The sequence below is a fragment of the Tachysurus fulvidraco genome, chromosome 5, assembly GCF_022655615.1.
Source record: "Tachysurus fulvidraco isolate hzauxx_2018 chromosome 5, HZAU_PFXX_2.0, whole genome shotgun sequence".
Taxonomy (NCBI): domain Eukaryota; kingdom Metazoa; phylum Chordata; class Actinopteri; order Siluriformes; family Bagridae; genus Tachysurus; species Tachysurus fulvidraco.
The window spans coordinates 10,468,896-10,486,480 of NC_062522.1; the positions used below are offsets into that span (position 1 = coordinate 10,468,896).

General features: G+C 37.4%; 1 protein-coding gene across 3 annotated transcripts in view; it reads left to right on the plus strand.

The window, feature by feature from the left end:
- Nucleotides 1-17,585, plus strand: part of ror1 (receptor tyrosine kinase-like orphan receptor 1) — a 121,752-nt gene that overhangs the window by 72,592 nt on the left and 31,575 nt on the right. For 2 of the 3 annotated variants that reach the window (XM_027147317.2, XM_027147318.2), the window contains one exon: nucleotides 16,636-16,707. In XM_027147317.2, the coding sequence (XP_027003118.1) occupies nucleotides 16,636-16,707 (72 nt within the window). Of the gene's footprint in view, nucleotides 1-2,511; nucleotides 2,819-16,635; nucleotides 16,708-17,585 lie in introns of those variants that run through there. The other variant, XM_047814310.1, reaches the window with a different exon arrangement.

Here is a 17,585-nt window from a genome sequence, read left to right on the forward strand (position 1 = left end):
TGTATCAAGCTTGTTGAGTCAGGCTAGGCTTTATATTGATAGTCTACTCTCATGTTTTGTTATTTAAGGGTTTTCACACTTTAATGTTAAGTTAAATATTAAAATATGTTAATATTCAGATATTTGCAATGAAAATTTACATTTTACATACATTTTCACATGAACCACATTTACTGTACAAATGACATACAGTACTTCACATGATGTATAAATTATAGTACATTTGACTACTTACATTTGTACACTGTGTTGGCTGAGGGTTTGGTCAAGTAAGGATCATTTCCAGTAAGGGAACATAGTGAGCATCGATGCTCCCTAGTTTTTTGTGGTGCATCAATGGAAATTTTTTTTACAGCAAATGTTCCAGTGCACTTTAAGGATTTTTTTTAATTGAAAGATAAAATATTCAACTCTCTGCATTACTTTGCCTTTTACTTGCACATGTGTAATGACAATAAATTCGAATCTAATATAATCTAATTAGGGATAGATGTTAGAGATTTATTGTAATTTAATTTTAAACTTAAATTTTATATTTATTCTATTTCTATACTTCGGTAAAGCTGCTTTGAGACGGTCAATTGTTAAAAGCGCTATACAAATAAATTGAATCGAATTAAATTGAAATTGGAGATTATGTCAGGGACGTCGGTTGCCACGGCGAGGTTAAAAACCAGACCCAAATGCAGGGATAAAAAAACACAATATATTAACAAAAACATGAAACATAGGCAGGGAAAAATCACAGGAACTAGGAAGACAACACGGCAAACAAAAGCACTGTAAATGCCAACCAAGCGACAGGTTACATAACACAACATAGGCAGAGAAAAGACGAGAACTCAAGAGACCTGGTAAACTCTATGGACGATCAAACTCTATGGACGATTTTTATATACAGAATTTTGCAGACTGGTTTTGTGATATTAATGTTCAGTAAATTGCTTGTAATGAATAGGATCTTAAAAACTAGTAGATTGTTTTAAAAAAAATAGCACTGGATCTTTTCCGGGGCCCGACAGGACACCCTGCAGTGGGGTAGAGCTGGCTAGGGGACGAGGGGATTGGGAAAATCCAGACCAGCATGTGTCCCTAATTACCCAGATGTAAATGGATGCTTCCAGACTTTCAGAGAGGTGGTGGTGGTGAAAGGGAATAAAATAGCTAATCAAGCCCAGATCCCCTCACCGTGAGTGGGCTGTATTACAGAAACGTGCCCTTTCCTAGAGGCCTCTTTCTGTTACCTATCCATCTGTTAACTAACAATGTGAAACAGAATTATGCAGTCTGTTGTATTGATTGAGGCAAAAAAAAAAAAAGCACAATGTGTTCTGGGTTAGCAGCATGCGCCAGAGCGGTACCGCATTAGGAAGACATTTTATCTAAGCAGTCTGGGACGCTTCATGACTTAGTTGTGACAGGAAATGAAGTAAAGCAAAAGGAATTTTGGTTTGGTGTCTTTCACAACTTCTTTTTTTATTACATCACCCACGTCAGATGAACGCGATTTGTTGAGCACAAAATTTGCCACACACACACTTTTCCTATTGTTGTTGTTTATTTCTTTATGATTGTGTTCTATTGATAACGTTTTGCTGTAGTAAAAATAATCATGTACTACTACTATTAAAACTTTAACAAAGCATATAATACAGTTATTGTGTGGATTTTAGTAGTGACTAAACACAGCTAGAATTCTATTATTCTGTTAAGTTAATTTATTCCATTATTTTATTTATTCCATAAATTTAATGGTTTATTATTTTTTATTAGACTCAACTGCAAAAAAAGAGAAAGAAAATAATGTGTCTCAGTCATAAAGCTTATTCTATTATTCAACTTTATGATACCTGGTAATGTAATGCCAGAGTTTTTTTTTATTATTATTATTTATTTACATTCACATACAGGTAGACGTAGAAACTGGTCTCTCTGAAAATTAACAATGTTTAAAGTTGTGATTTAAATTAGGAAGATATCAATATTGTATTATCAAAATACCAATACACCTGTAGAGAAATAAAGGCATTGGGTTTCTCCAGACCCACACCATATTCCCAGCTGTCACGGCGAGGCAAAGGCGAATGAGGATACAAATGCAATAAAGAGATTTAATGACCAAAAACAAGAAAACAGGTACACAGACAGGCAGGCAGGCAAAACAAGACCCAACACAGAGCTGACAGGAAACAGGAACATTGAAGTGAACAAACAACATACTGTACTACACCAAATAATGTCTAACACCAGGGAAGTGGACAAACAGAGTAGATATAGTGAAAAAGAACCAATCACAAGGCGGAGACAATCAAAGACTAGGACAAAACACCTGGGGAAGAGATTGAGTGCAATTAATATCCATGGTAACACATAGGTGGGCGGGGCCAACAATTAACAGCAGGGAATGACAGCAGACAGAAACAAAGGAAAACACAGACTCATTACACCAGCATAGTGCGATCTTTTTTTTTTTTTTTAGGTCTACTGTGTTATATTTATATTATAGGACATTGTGTACTATATAGAGTGTGTTCATGAAAAACCCACAAAGTTTAAAGTTCCCAGAATATACTTTTATATATTTGTAAGAAATGGGGAAGGGGCACCATTTTGGATATTGAGACTGTTGTTCTGTTAATCCTATGATATGGATACACACATAATACTTTTAAAAAGGAACTATATCAAGACATTTGAAGACAGTAATGTTGATGCACGGACTACATAAGATAAGGACACAACATGGAGGACGTCATTCCCCCCTCCGGCTCTGTGAGGAATATCCAAACACCTTTGTGTTTTTTCTTTGTATATTTTGGTCAGTAAATCATCTGATGTTGCATCCACCGCTATAACCTATCCATGACCAAAAAAAAGCTTATAAGTATAAGCATATAAGATAATATTTTTAAACATATATATTATAATAATTTATAATATATAAATATATTGATATTATATTGGGATGTGATATCATACCATGAATGTTTCTCTTTCCTACGCCTTATGTGACCGTCTTAGTGTTTCTCAGTGTCTGTCATGTGGCTTGAGGATATAAAAGCATGTTTTGTAGTGAAAGAGGGTGTAGATTTTCCTCAGCCTAAGCTGGAAATAGGAAAAGATAGCACACGCTACCTGCAGCTGTTGCATAATTATCACAAAATAACACCTCCAGGATTTCTGCCCCTCTAGACATTTCTAACCACGACACTGCACCGCCTCAGACATGTCCCCATAATGCAGCCTTAAGGGTTGAAATCTCAAACACACTCGTATTGTTTGGGTTTATCTGCACCTCACAATCCTACAACCTGTGAACCTGCACTACAACAGGAAGCAGTGGACTTCTTTAAGGACTTGCTCTTCAAGCTCTTATCTTAGATGAGTTTTACTTTATTGAATGTTTTTTTTTTTTAAATTAAAACAAGTGGGGTTCACAGGCTGACAGAATACAGTAAAATTGCCTAGATACATTGCATAAACAAACGCATCAAATACACACAGACACGACACGTGCCCTTAAACACATGTACATTTTTGTGACCCTTTGTTTAGTGGTTTTACTTTAACCTCTAAGCAAATCCAGGCTTGCCTATCACCACTCTTTTAGTCTGCCATGTTTGGCTGAAATCACAAGCATGTGGAACAGTACACAAAGAATTTTAGTCAAGCTTTTATCCTCATGGCCATGTTTTTTTTTTTTTTAGCTAAATTTTTAGAATTGTTTAGCCATTTGGAGAAATTTTCGGTGCTTATTTACGACAACCATTTTGTCTGGAACAACAGGGTAAGGATGGAAAGAGGGCAAGCAATCAAGTGAACCAAAAGCACCAAAATGTTTGAAAAAATTGCAATATAGACAGAATACTACAAGGATAACGCAATGTACACATCAGAGAGGATTTGGTATATTGATTGAAGTTTACATACACCTTCTTAAATCTAAAAACTCCACCACAAATCAGGTTTTAGGTTGTTGGCTAGTTAGTTTTTGCAGCTAGCTAGGATGACGCTAGCATTATACAGATTGATAAAGCAGCCTTTAGAGAGAGAGAGAAAGAGAGAGAGAGAGAACAGCTTAATTATTAAACCATGGATGGATGGATGGATAGATAGACATCAAGCTTGGATGTAAACCTCAATCAAGTTATTGCATCCACACTGCTGTGTACTTTGAGGTATCATTGCTGTGTTTTTTCTATTTTTGACTTTTAATTTTTGGTGCTGTTTTCCAAATCTACCTTCTGACTGCACTGTTCTCATCCTTAACGTTTGTTTCAGGCACAACGGTGAGAGAGAGAGCAATAGAGAGAGGAGGGAGAGAGAGATGTACGATGTCTTTGAATATTATGCCTTGCTATCTTTTGAACAAAGGGATAAAGAATCCAGTCTTTATATATTAGCCTTTATTTTCACAGCATGTCCACATGAAATCATCTGCTGTGACCACTACACAGCTTACTTTGTGCACTATTCCTTTACTTGACAGCTGATCCGTGCTTCCATTTGCTTTTGAAAATCTTTGTGGTTTTGGGGAGGAATAATACTCAGCAGGCACATGCATATCATGATAGCAGAAATAATGTTATTCTTTAATATACTGAATCCATCAAAATCAGATTTCTCAAGAAGACACTCTGTTCTTGTAGATATGCTGGGCCTTGATGCAACAGACTTTTATTACATAAAACATAGTCGCCCTTTCTTCTTGTACTGTAGTCTCTAATGCGTTGTTCTTTTTCTCCCTTTCCCTCTCTTTCTCTTTCCTCTTTCTTCGGCTCTTTTTCTCCTGCTGGCTCTCTCGTTCCAGCGAGTGGAACACCGGTGCTTATTTGCCTAACCCTTGTAAGGAGTGGTATTAAGAAAGCACCCAGATTGACAGGAGGCCTGACGGCAGCCAAAACTTTTAGACATCCTACTGGCACTCTCTCCTGAGCTGGCCAAATGACACAAGTTATATTGGATTGTTAAAATGAAGAAATAATCAAGGCGTGTCTGTTTTACTGGAAACGTGGACTGGTTTGGCTCCAGTGTAATTTCATCTTGCTGTGACCGTCACAACATCAGGTCAGGCTGCAAGGGCACAGTAAGAAAAAGACGTGTCTCTGAAGGTCACAGATGTTTTCCATTCTTCATGGACAGGAATAAGGTTGCTCTGTCATCTGGAAGGCTGTTGTATGACAGGGAATAGATCACAGTTTGAGACAAAGGACTTATATTCGGTCAGTGTTAGATTTTTCATGCGAGTAGCTTACCACTAGAGAGAGATATCAGTGCAACAACAGCTATAATACCTAACACTTTTATGATAATTATAATAGTGCTACTAAAACAAATAGCATGTGTTTGGTCTGAGTTCATACGCTAAGAATTAATGGGGTCCTTACAGGAATCGTATTTATTTATTTTTTTGTTAAATAATTACACTTTCCTTTTACTAACATTAATAACGATAAATAACATTTAATAATATTGCAATCCATTTACTGGTATTAAATGAACGACCCTGCCAGTCACAGTGAATTAACTGTTACTATTGAAACGTTAATGCAATAGAATCTGACTCTGATTTTTACCAGCCTGAACAACTTTCAAACAAAGTGTTTTATTCCTCTCATACCACAGCAATTGCCAAGCATTTTTTAGATATAAAAAATAGTAAATAAAATAATAATAAATAAATAAATAAATAAATAAATAAATAAATCTAATATTAAGGAATGTCTGTGAAACAAGTCTGTAAATTCCAATAAATTAATTGATACTGGAGACTCATCTGACAATTGTCATAATTCGGGTTCAATATCTTTACGTTTTTTTCATTTATAGTTTCCTGTAATGTAAATATTTTGTTCAATTTTGAATATTTGAATATTGAAAAAAAAAAAACATGGTAACAATTTCCACAAATGAATTTGAAGTAAATTTAACTATGCATATTTTAAATAATGTCTGCTTGGGATCAAGAATGTAGTCGAATCTAGCTAAATTGCACAAAGAAGTAAATGTTTGCATTAATCAACAAACGAAACACCGTACTTGTATTCATTTATATTAACATCGCTGTGAAACCCCTGCGAACAAGTATTTAATAGCAGCTCTAACTCATTTTTCTCACTACCATGTCTATTTTTTTTTTTTCTTGAACTAAATAAAACAATCCCAAAATGATGACATCTGACCGGCACACGCACAAAACACATACAAACTATACACCTTACTGAGAAACACAAAGGGAGTGAATCTGTACTGAAACTGATGCAAATAACACATTCATAATGCTCAAAATAAAAAGTTCTACATATGCATAGGCAAATACTGTACAAAAACCACACCCTTACTTTAATAGTCCTTTTTTACAACCGTGAGTCGAGTGAAATGAGAATAGAATAGTAGAAACCAAGTTAAAAATAAAATAGAATTTAAAGGTAACTTAAAGGACAATTAAAACATTAAGTAATTCTATTCATTTTATTTTTTGTATAGAAGTCCAAGATGTTTTATCAATGAATACGTACAGTCCCAGTTGCTTACACTACTTACACTATGCAGCAGAGGCATTAGTAAAATAATGTTTGGGTGAATCAAGAAAAAACCTGACAGGTGTGAGCCAGATGCAGTATAACTAAATGAGTTCGAGGCAGCGGTGATTGACAGGGCTAAAAATTTAATATTAGCATTTAATCAATTTTCTATTGCATGGGCGATTTTCCACAATCATGCAAGCAGAAGGCGTCTACAGCAGTAAACGTTGCAAGATGCCTCCAGATTGATGTCTTACTGTCCTTGTGCATTCCTTGAGTTCTATTATGTCTGCTCAAGCAACGATTCATTGAAGTATTTAGATAATTCTAATCACATGAGGGGATTGTTTCGGAACAAAATTCCCTGGCCGACTCTTGGAGTTTAAAATCTAGTGATGTTTAAAATTCCATAGTGTTAACCTGAGCTGCTCCGAGCCCATCTGTCCCAGATCGCCTCCTCAGTATTGCTGTCATCATATGTTGAGCGTGTGCATGCAGCATTTGAGCTCTGGCACTGCAGTTACAGATACAAATGGTGCGTGAATTTCACTCCACATTCCCGCATGATCCTGCTGCAACCAGAGATGCTTATTCGCAGGGCCGCACGAGTCCCGGGGTCATTAAATAGTAAATCAATATGGTGTTTGTGATGTGCTGCAGGTCTGAACAAACAGTGCTCCCGGTTTCTGGTATTAAACTGAAATGTAAACGAGGCATTTCTGCTTTGATGTGACTAGCAAGGTTCTAAAGCAAGGGTAATCTTTCCACTTCTTCTTGTCTACAGTATATGGTTATACTAAATCCTATCAGACTGCAGACAGTGGCTTTTATTTTCTTCACAGTTCTCAGAGTAATACAGCATGTGACAGACACATCGCTGTTATTTTCCCTTTCACAGTATATATAATTCTAATGCACTGTGGGAACGGAATCGGGCTCAACAGGAGTAGGACGTCCAGGCCACACAAAAGCCTCACGTCTCCACAGTATGATTTAAAAATAGTTTAGCAATGAAATATTTTAAGGTTCAATATTCTAGAAAGTCCTATACACTGACAACAGGAAAATGGAAAGTGTAGCATTTCTATAAAATTTGTAATAAATGTCAAAATGTGTCTCGATTTAAAATGTCAAAATAAAGCATATGAAGATATTTAATTTATAGCAACAATCATGGAGAGACGGAGGCTTAGTGGTTAGCACATTCGCCTCACACCTCCAGGGTTTTGGGTTCGATTCCCGCCTCCGCCTTGTGTGTGGAGTTTGCATGTTCTCCCCGTGCCTTGGGGGTTTCCTCCGGGTACTCCGGTTTCCTCCCCTGGTCCAAAGACATGCATGGTAGGTTGATTGGCATCTCTGGAAAATTGTCCGTAGTGTATGAGTGTGTGTGTGCCATGCGATGGGTTGGCACTCCGTCCAGGGTGTATCCTGCCTCGATGCTGCCTGAGATAGGCACAGACTCCCCGTGACCCGAGAAGTTCGGATAAGAAGGAGAGAATGAATGAATGAATGAATGAATGAATGAATGAATGAATCATTGTGTGTTGATGTCATAACGCAGCAGCACAAGTAAGAAAATTGTCAAATAGCATAGGTGTCACGGTGAGGCACAGGCGAGTGAGGACCCATATGCAGTTAACACACAACATACCAACAACGACTAACACCAGGGAAGTGAACAAACAGAGTAGATATAGTGAACAAGAACCAATCACAAGGCGGAGACAATCAAAGACTAAGATAAAACACCTGGGGAAGAGATTGAGTACAATTAATGTCCATGGTAACAAATGAGTGGGCGGGGCCAACAATTAACAGCAGGGAATGACAGCAGACAGAAACAAAGCAAAACACAGACACATTACAGAAGGTTAAATATTAATAAAATAATTCAAATGATAAAAGATCAAATGTTTTCCTTTCCGACCTGGAATTTGATATCCTCATATCCGTTGTCATATCCTCATATATCATATTTCAATTTCTGCTTCTGGATTCTTTTTAGTCGAAAAATCCCTAACTTCCGTAGCATGCCCTTTCTTTCAGGAGACCAAAGAGCATTCGAACAAAACTTGTTTCTGCTTTGTTGTGCTTAAAAAAGAAGAGGGTATGAGAGTGTCATCCCACCAACCACTTACTGATATCATCTAAAAGGAAGAGAGAAAACCCATTTAACTGAAGTCAGAGCTGCTGCTAATGCTATAAGCAATGTGCCAAGAGTCTCAAAACACCCTCAGGCTAGCGCTGCCTCGTTAGCATTCACCCCCAATAGGAGAGGCCAGCAGTGGGCCTGGCTGCTGTCCGTGTTAAGCTGGCGAACAGAGCAGACTAGCCGGCAGCTGCCCTGGAGCCTTTCTTCTGCTCACTCGTTTGTTGTGCTAATAGCAGAGATCCACATATTACACTCTCCACGTCCAAAGCACTCGTCCGGGTTCATTGCCCAGTCTCAAAGCTGTCTCCACCCGGCCTATACAAGCCAACCCAAGCCATTTCCCTGGAGCCTGGACAGACTTATCCTGTTACTGCCAGCTTCCTGAGACAGGACAGAGGACGGTGGAGGATTTGGAAGGAGGATTGTCTCCTACTGCCCATGATGCATTTTTTGACTTTCCCACTTTTGCTTTCCTATTTTATGAACTGTGTTAGCTTAAATGATGATAGCCCCTTCTTCTATCCATGGAAAACAGCCATTATTCTCGACATTCTCACATTTCCATTGAGAAGGTGAAATACGTGATACATTTTCATTCCTCTTCTTTTTCTGTTGTTTTCTCTCAGAGCATAGAAGCAGGAGAGCCAAATCAAACCTTCAGTGTTTCATCTGGGATTTGAGCTTGTCTCCAAACAATTGAGTTTACTAGCAGCATCAGTCCCTCTCTTGTCCAGTTACAGCATCTGTTAATTTATTATGATTTTATTTAATCAATCATAATATAATTATCTATATCTTCTTCAGTATCGTGAAGGTAAATACAGTTACTACCTAGTAAAGATAATGGGGGAAAAAGTCACATTATATCGTTTGTATTACTTTTATTTCTGCAAATAATTTATATTCATTCATTCATTCATTATTCAATTATTTTATACTCAAAATGTTTTTGTTAAAGTAATACTTTTTAATACAGCATCTGTTTCTTATTTAGAAGAATGTTGAAATAATTGTATTATTATTTTTTTTATATTAGTATTATTATTGTTAACAACCACAATAATAATAATAATTATTATTATATAAAAAATATATTATTATTATTATTATTATTATTATTATTATTTAATTCATTAATGCAAACATAAATGTAAAGAAATTATTAGTCATATAGGTGCAAAAATACATGAAATAAATGACTTATAACTCGTATATAAATAAAAAGTTATTTTACATAAAGCAGTATACATTGAAGTACATTTAATCCTATAGGTATTTTGGCTTTTTAAAATGACTTTCAAATTAACTGCTGTACTGAAACAGAAACGTGTATCTTTGTTTATTAAAAAATACTCACAGCATAGCATTTTTCTTTTTCAACTCAAACACGGGTTTCTGTCTTTATTTACTCCAACTTTTCTCTTCTTGCCAGTGCAGTACAGTAACCATGGGTTATGTTGCCTTATGAAAGCAGGTTTTCTTCTAGTCATCTTGTGTTGTTTCCTGAAAAATCCTCACTAAATGCACAAAATCCACTGTGAGGTAAACCTGAGACACAAGCAGTCTAATCAGTCTACTGGAAGATGAATTGGAGGGATTTGGAGACCTTCTGTCTCTCCTTCTCCAATGTTGATGGAAATATCTTAAGGCAGAGAGCAGTTCAATTTTATGTTCATAATACACTGCAATTTATTGCATTCTCCCACAGATATTATAGTAGATGAAAGAGCCAAGTTATTATAGTTTTATAGGACTTATATCAATAATAAGAACCACACGAAGAACTATCATTTCTGAGTTATGAAACAAATCATGCGATCATATTAGTCATGACTGTGTACTCAGATTGAAAATGTGGTTTTATTTGTTTTACCCGTATGCACACTAAACCAGATCCGTGGCGCCGCCCCAAGTTCGTGCCCTGTGCTCTGAAAGTGGGATTTTACAGTTTGTTTCCATTAAATCTGAGGAGAGATGTGCTTTAATGTAAGTCGATGTGATTCTGAGAACAAAATCGAGCTGAAAGGAGAAATGCATCATCTTCTCAAGACGGATTCATTGCTGTTTTTCATAACGAAATAGAAGACAATGAGTACTTACTAGCAGATGTGTAACTCACATTTGTGTTTGCTTTGGTTAAAAAAAAAATAGTCATAATTTCCTACGTTCCCGTCTACAATTATTTTTGACATTTCTGGTGTTATACATTGCCTTCTCCAGAGGAGGTCTGGAAGCAGAGAGCCATGAGAAAACGTTCTCGGTTCTGTTTTTAAAGTTCTTTTTAAAGCTTTTTCCCCCCTTGTTGTTATGGAATGCTGTCACACTGTACTGTACATCCACATTTCACTAACTTTTGGCAATCATTTTATCCTCCTCAGGGTTGTGGTGAATCCGGAGCATATCTCAAACACTGGTTGGTTTAATGGTTGTGTGGTGGGAATACAGCCTGGGTGGAACACTGGTGCGTCACAGAACCCCATGCGCACGCACATGCTATTAGGGGTTTGTTTTTGGGAGGTGGGCGGAAACCTGGAAAGCATTTACATTTATACCATTTGGCAGATGCCTTTATCTAGAGTGACTTACATTTTAGCTTACTTTATACAACCGAGCAGTTGAGAGTTAAGTTCCTTGCTCATGGGTCCAGGAGTGGCAGCTCGTTGGCCCTTTAATTCAACCTCACACCCTTCTGATCAGTAGTCCAATGCCTTAAACACTAAGCTGCCACAGCCAAATCTGTACAGAATCAGAATATTAATAAAGAGTGCTAAATCTATTTTTAAATTTGGCCACTTTTACTTTTTTACTTTATAACCTTCTATATAATGTTATAACTATTTTACATTATATCTCATTTCTACAGCGGAGAAGTTGAAAGATAAGAGCATTACTAGGGGAGCAGTGTCAGCTTGTCCGCCATCTAAACAGTTACCACCACTCTAAATGACATTCTGGGTGTCTGTTTTTATAGATACATTGAAAGCAGGGGTACTGTATTATCTTATACTATAACGTCACGTTTGGGTTGGGACGTGTGGAAGGCTGTGGTGATCAGGTTTCAGTAGATTGTACACAAACAGCTGTGTGCAGGTTCAGGATAGCATCTGTGGCTTAGTGTTTTTAGACCGTCGTTCACAAACGGGCATCAAACATTAGATTTTAATCACAAAATTGCCCTGCAATTATCCATAGAGTTCTTGATTTTCTAATAGCTGATTAAACAGCAGATGTGGCCTAATTGGAATAAAACTCTTTTCATCTGTGGATACTGCATTGACCCATATAACCTAGTACTTGAGTCAACACCACCAAACCCCTCTCTCTCTCTCTCTCTCTCTCTCTCTCTCTCTCTCTCTCTCTCTCTCTCTCTCTCTCTCTCTCTCTCTCTCTCTCTCTCACTATTCTTCCCACCATCCTTGATTGCTCAACTTTTCCATGCCAGCTCTTATAAGGCAGCTAGTTTAATTGTTGTGGGAAATCTGGTATCTGTTTATTCATAAAAAGTATGAGGTCACAGCAGTTAAACACATCACAATAGACAATATGTAACCCAATATACATGTGATGATCTGGGAAATCCCTTGACATGCTCTCATTTTGCAATTCTCTACTATATATAGTGTTGTGCACTACAGACATGAACTTGAACATGTTTCTCTGTTGCATGTATCTCTAATCGGCCTGCCTGCACTGTGTATTCTGACACCTTTCTATCAGAGCCTTTAAAATATTAAAATAAAGGGAAGAGGCATATACAGCAATAGAGAGAGAGAGAGAGAGAGAGAGAGAGAGAGAGAGAGAGAGAGAGGGCACAACAGCTTTATTCTGAAACTTTTTTAGTATAATAAGGTCATTGTTGGATGGATGGATGGATGGATGGGTAGACAGACAGACAGACAGTTTATTAAATGGAAATTAAAAGACTGTAAAATGTGCTGGAGAGACGGACAAAAAGATGGAGAGGGCAAAAAAGGCGTTAAACGGTTCATTATCAACCAGAATTCCCAACACTGGGGATTAAGGAAGGATTACGTAAGTATTTTTCTAAGCAAAGTGTGCAGTGTAATTGTTTGGCACAAAGTAATGAAATGTGATAGGACACTTACTATATTAATGAGCTTTGTGTACATTTACAGCTCAGTAGCTTTAGAGAGCTTTATATACCACCTGTTCCTCACACAGCTGCAAGCCAGTTCTACTGTGTGTGTGTGTGTGTGTGTGTGTGTGTGTGTGTGTGTGTGTGTGTGTGTGTGTGTGTGTGTGTGTGTGTGTCACACTTCACCATAATCACTGCCATTAACAGGTGTGAGTAGCAGCTCATTACAAGCCTGTAAAAGCAGCCAAGTTTAACGGTAAATTAGCACCCAATTAACACAGTGCCACTTCTGCACTCTTTTTGCATCGTGTCAAATACTCACTCCATACATATTCACACACACTTCTCTACACAGCTAGGTCAGGATGCGTTTATATTTACCAAGATAAACGAGGTGAAATCATTAAAATGTGATAATTCTATTCGACAGAATTTGAAACCAAATATCAAATGTGTTAACATGAAAAAACTCAGCAAAAAAAAAATAAATCATTACAAACCATTACAAACACAGCTGTTAATGACAGATCAACACCTACTTAGCACTACCAAATACCCTGGGTATTATGTTGTTCTGTGCATCTACAAGGAAATACAAGCAAATGATTAATATGTGTTTTTGTTATTAATGACTTTAGGTGAGTTTTCACGTCTGATTGAAGTTGTTTATTAATTCCTATCAGAGTTGTATTTTCATCTTCAACACAATTCAAGGATCAATTAACTCATTCTATTATGTAATCATTTCTGTAGTAACATCTTACACAACATGTCATTCTAGAAATGTCAAAGTTTTCTGTGTGAAAATATTGATCTGTATTTTTGGGCAGAGTCTGCAGTGTCGCTGTGTTAAGTATGACGTTTAAAAAAACTAATTCCCTTATTCCCTGTGATCTATGCAAATAAATCACAATAAAAGTGGAAATTCATCTTTGTGGCAGATTTTGTGAGGATTTTTTGAGCAGTAACATCAAAGCCTGATGACTGGACTAACACAAACCCTAGGTGTTGTTTAATACAGTGAGACAGAATCATCAGCTGTGGCTCTCAAATTAGGTGGAGACTATTTAAGTGCTTTCATATTTATACAGTAATTATTAGCATTTAATCTGTCAACACTGCATTGAAGCAGCTAAAAAAACTGGGTGTTCGACTTGTGCTGTGTGTGTGTGTATGTGTGTGTGTGTGTGTGTGTGTGTGTGTGTGTGTGTGTGTGTGTGTGTGTGTGTGTGTGTGTGTGTGTGTGTGTCTGCATTTCTCTAAGCTATGTGAAACACGTACGGATAAACACTTTATTAATATTTATAAATATTATATGCGATAATTTCCCATTTTTCTGTGATCTCATAAAGGTTAAAATATTTTCTTATTTTATTGAAAGCCCTCTTGTTCTTTGACCTTAATTAAAGCCAGATAAATGTGCCGACTTCTTGGCATGTACCTCTGTTAACCTAAACGTAAGGTGCAGTTTGAGAGGATTAGACAGAAGGATCAACTAAGGTTATTTTTATTTTAGTGAACGGCTATTCTTTGAACGAGGAAAAAAAAATATGCACAACCGTGTTTCATCAGTTATATTTGGCAGGGATTTCCTTTCCACAACCTTAATAATATTTAAACAGGGTTTCTGTTGCATTACATTTTTGGATATTGCATTACCTTTTCGCATAAGTCCTGGAAATTTAGCAGATGTGTGTATGCCAACTCTGTAAAACTGACCATCAACACCAGTGTGGAATTATATAACGGCAAGAGAGGAAAAAAGATTGCTTTTTTTGATACGTGTGTGAGAATTAAAAGTGTGTGTTCATGGTGTGTGTTCTGTCATTTATGTACAGTACACGTGTTCGTAATGACTCTGGTCAGGTCAGACAAGAGCAGGTCATTTGTGTCGGTCTGATTTTGAGCGAGGTGTGTGTTCTTGCTATGGGCTGTCTACTTCGGTTAAGATGTTGATGAGATAATGTTTGAGGGTGGAAGGGAGGAGGAGGAAACTCTCTTTACCCTTAGGATCTGCTCTGGTTCTGTCAGTACAAAGCCGATTTATTTGGCACAGCAGACTCTGTGTGTGTGTGTGTGTGTGTGTGTGTGTGTGTGTGTGTGTGTGTGTGTGTGTGTGTGTGTGTGTGTGTGTGTTTTACACATGCACACGCACACAAAACTGTAGGTACCAGAGGTGAGATCACTTCTCCATTTGCATGTCACTGCTTATGCTTTCACTAACACCCCTTTATTTAAGCTTGTTCAGTGATCCAGCATTTAAAAAAGATATCCAAATTTCCATTACCTAATTCTAAGTGGGAATTTCCTCAGGAATAATAACAGTGGAGGGTTTTACAACATTTTGCCACCCTAGTCTAGTGAAATCCTTTAACGTCTATATACAAACTTTATCATCATCGACGATGTTACAGATTACAGTGCATGATGACAGAAACATTTCTTAAAGAATGCACAGTATAATTCCTAACATTAGCAGTGTAGTTTCTTTTAGTTTTTTGTTGTTCTTTGTTTTTTTTGTTGATATTTACAGCATTTAGCAGACACTCTTATCAGTGACTTACATTTTCTTATTTCAGTTTATACACCTGAGCAATTGAGGGTTAAGGGCCTTTCTCAGGGGCCCTGCAGTGGCAACTTGGTGGAGCTGGGATTCGAACCAATGACGTTCCGATCAGTAGTCAAACACCTTAACCACTGAGCAACCACATCCCACACAACATCGTGTTCTTCACAAGACTAATTCAACCATTTCCCCCTCCATTTTAGCATGACTAGTTATTATCTCATCAAGTTACTATCTTAACCACTTATATCTCATGCCAATGAGATATAAAACTCATTAAAACCTACTTTTATAAAATAATAATAAAAAGTAATAGTAGTCACCCAAAATACCAGTTTATGATTTTTTCACTTCATAAAACAAGTTGTTTCCTTGTTACGATAACAAGCTGAAACCTTTATAGCGTTACAAGCTAAATTACATGCAAATTTTCAAGTGAACATGTTTCATTACCTGAATATTCCGTGATGTTAGAAAATATTCTGGCAGTAATCAGAATCTTTGGACTGTAATATGTCATAACACATGCTGACAGTAGTATAGGTCACTAAAATCACATGCTAATTGTTTTTTGCGATGAATACTCTGTTGTAATGTTATGACAACGATCAACTCGTTTAGCGCCTCAGTTATATTATATAATGCATCAGTCATGCGATTGATGAGCTTTGAGGAAAAAAGTTTTTGCGTAAATATCTTAATGTCGTGACAACTAAGAAAAGTACCCATTAAAAGATTTTGCCATTGGAAAGGAGCCAGTACCCCTGGCAGTACCATTTTTCTCCTTTGGGAAAGTGATGTAGAGCACCAGATTAGGCAGCAGAGTTTCAGTGCATGTATTTCGATGACTGACAGAAAACAGACACGTGCCAGTGGCATGAATTCCACTCCAGCGTGCACCTCTCTGTTCTGTACAGCTTCGACTCTCCTCTCCAACAAAGACCCAGTCATTGTTTATTGTCTTCGGCGGCCAGAGTGATGAAAGTTTCCCTGCTCCGAGTGAAAAGAATCCTTTGTAAGCACAGCATCACTAATTCCTGACCTGTCAGCACTTGCTGATATTGTATCGTTACACTGTAATGAAATCTCTTCTGTACAGTAACAAGTCTGTAATCATCTTGTATTAGAGGCTGTTTTATACATGCTCTATAAGACATGAATGGAGTGCTGATAAAGACCTGTCTTTCACTGAAAGTTCTGAGAAAATGCATGTTTGCACCGTGAACGGTTGTGTTCAGGCCGGTATAGCTCCAAAATGCTGATTAGAAATTGCTTTTTTTTTTTTGTCTCTGCACAGGAGCTGAAGCTCCCTCCGAGCCAAACGTGGTGACTGCCTCCAGCTGGAATGTTTCCAGTGAAGCACAGAAAGGTGAGTATGTCTGCCATGCTGTATTTGTTTAGATTGTGCCCCCGCCCATCGGTGTGGGCCTGAGGGACAGAAAACGCAGGATGTTTTGTCTATAGACTGAGCTCTGTTTTGATCACTAACATGACAGCATTCATACCTGCAGCATGACAGCTAGGAGGCTAAAATGTGAAGGAGACATATTGTATGACTGACATCACCTTGATTCTTTGTGTGTGTATTTGTATGTGTGTGTATGTGTATGTGTATCATACACGCACATACACAGTGTATGTGCGTGTGTGTGGTTTGGGATTTTCCGCCTCTTTGTAATCAAAATATGGACCATTTCTTAGCACTGTGTAAACCTTACAGAGGAAAATGAAAAATGAATCCACACAGGTCACTGATTCACCATTTTTTTCTTCTGTTACGAACTTTAAATCCTTTTGATGTCCTCCACTTTCCCTTATTTTTTAAATTAGAGTCAGCTCCGTTGAATTAAATGAAGGAAATGTGCTCTCTAAACCATCCTGTTAGCTTAATTGCTCTGGAAACCTGGCAGCCTAAAAGAATTTCAAGGCTTTTTCTTAAGGTCACTTACATCAGATTTCTGTCCCTCATCCAAGTTTTGAACTTTTATCTACCAACGCTAAGGTGCAGGACTGTCAAGGAAATGTTCTGGTAGTGATCTACAAAATGTTCTTGCTCTCAAAACTTAAATCAAACGCAGAACATAACACACAAGGACAAAAAAGAGTCCATAACTAATGTTAGGAAAATTGATAGCATGGTGTTCCTGCCTCACAGCTCCAGAGTCTGCAGTTTGAGCCTGAGCTCAGGTTACTGTGTGGAGGTTTTATTCAAGATTTCCCCATGTTTGCATTCTCAAGCGAAATTGT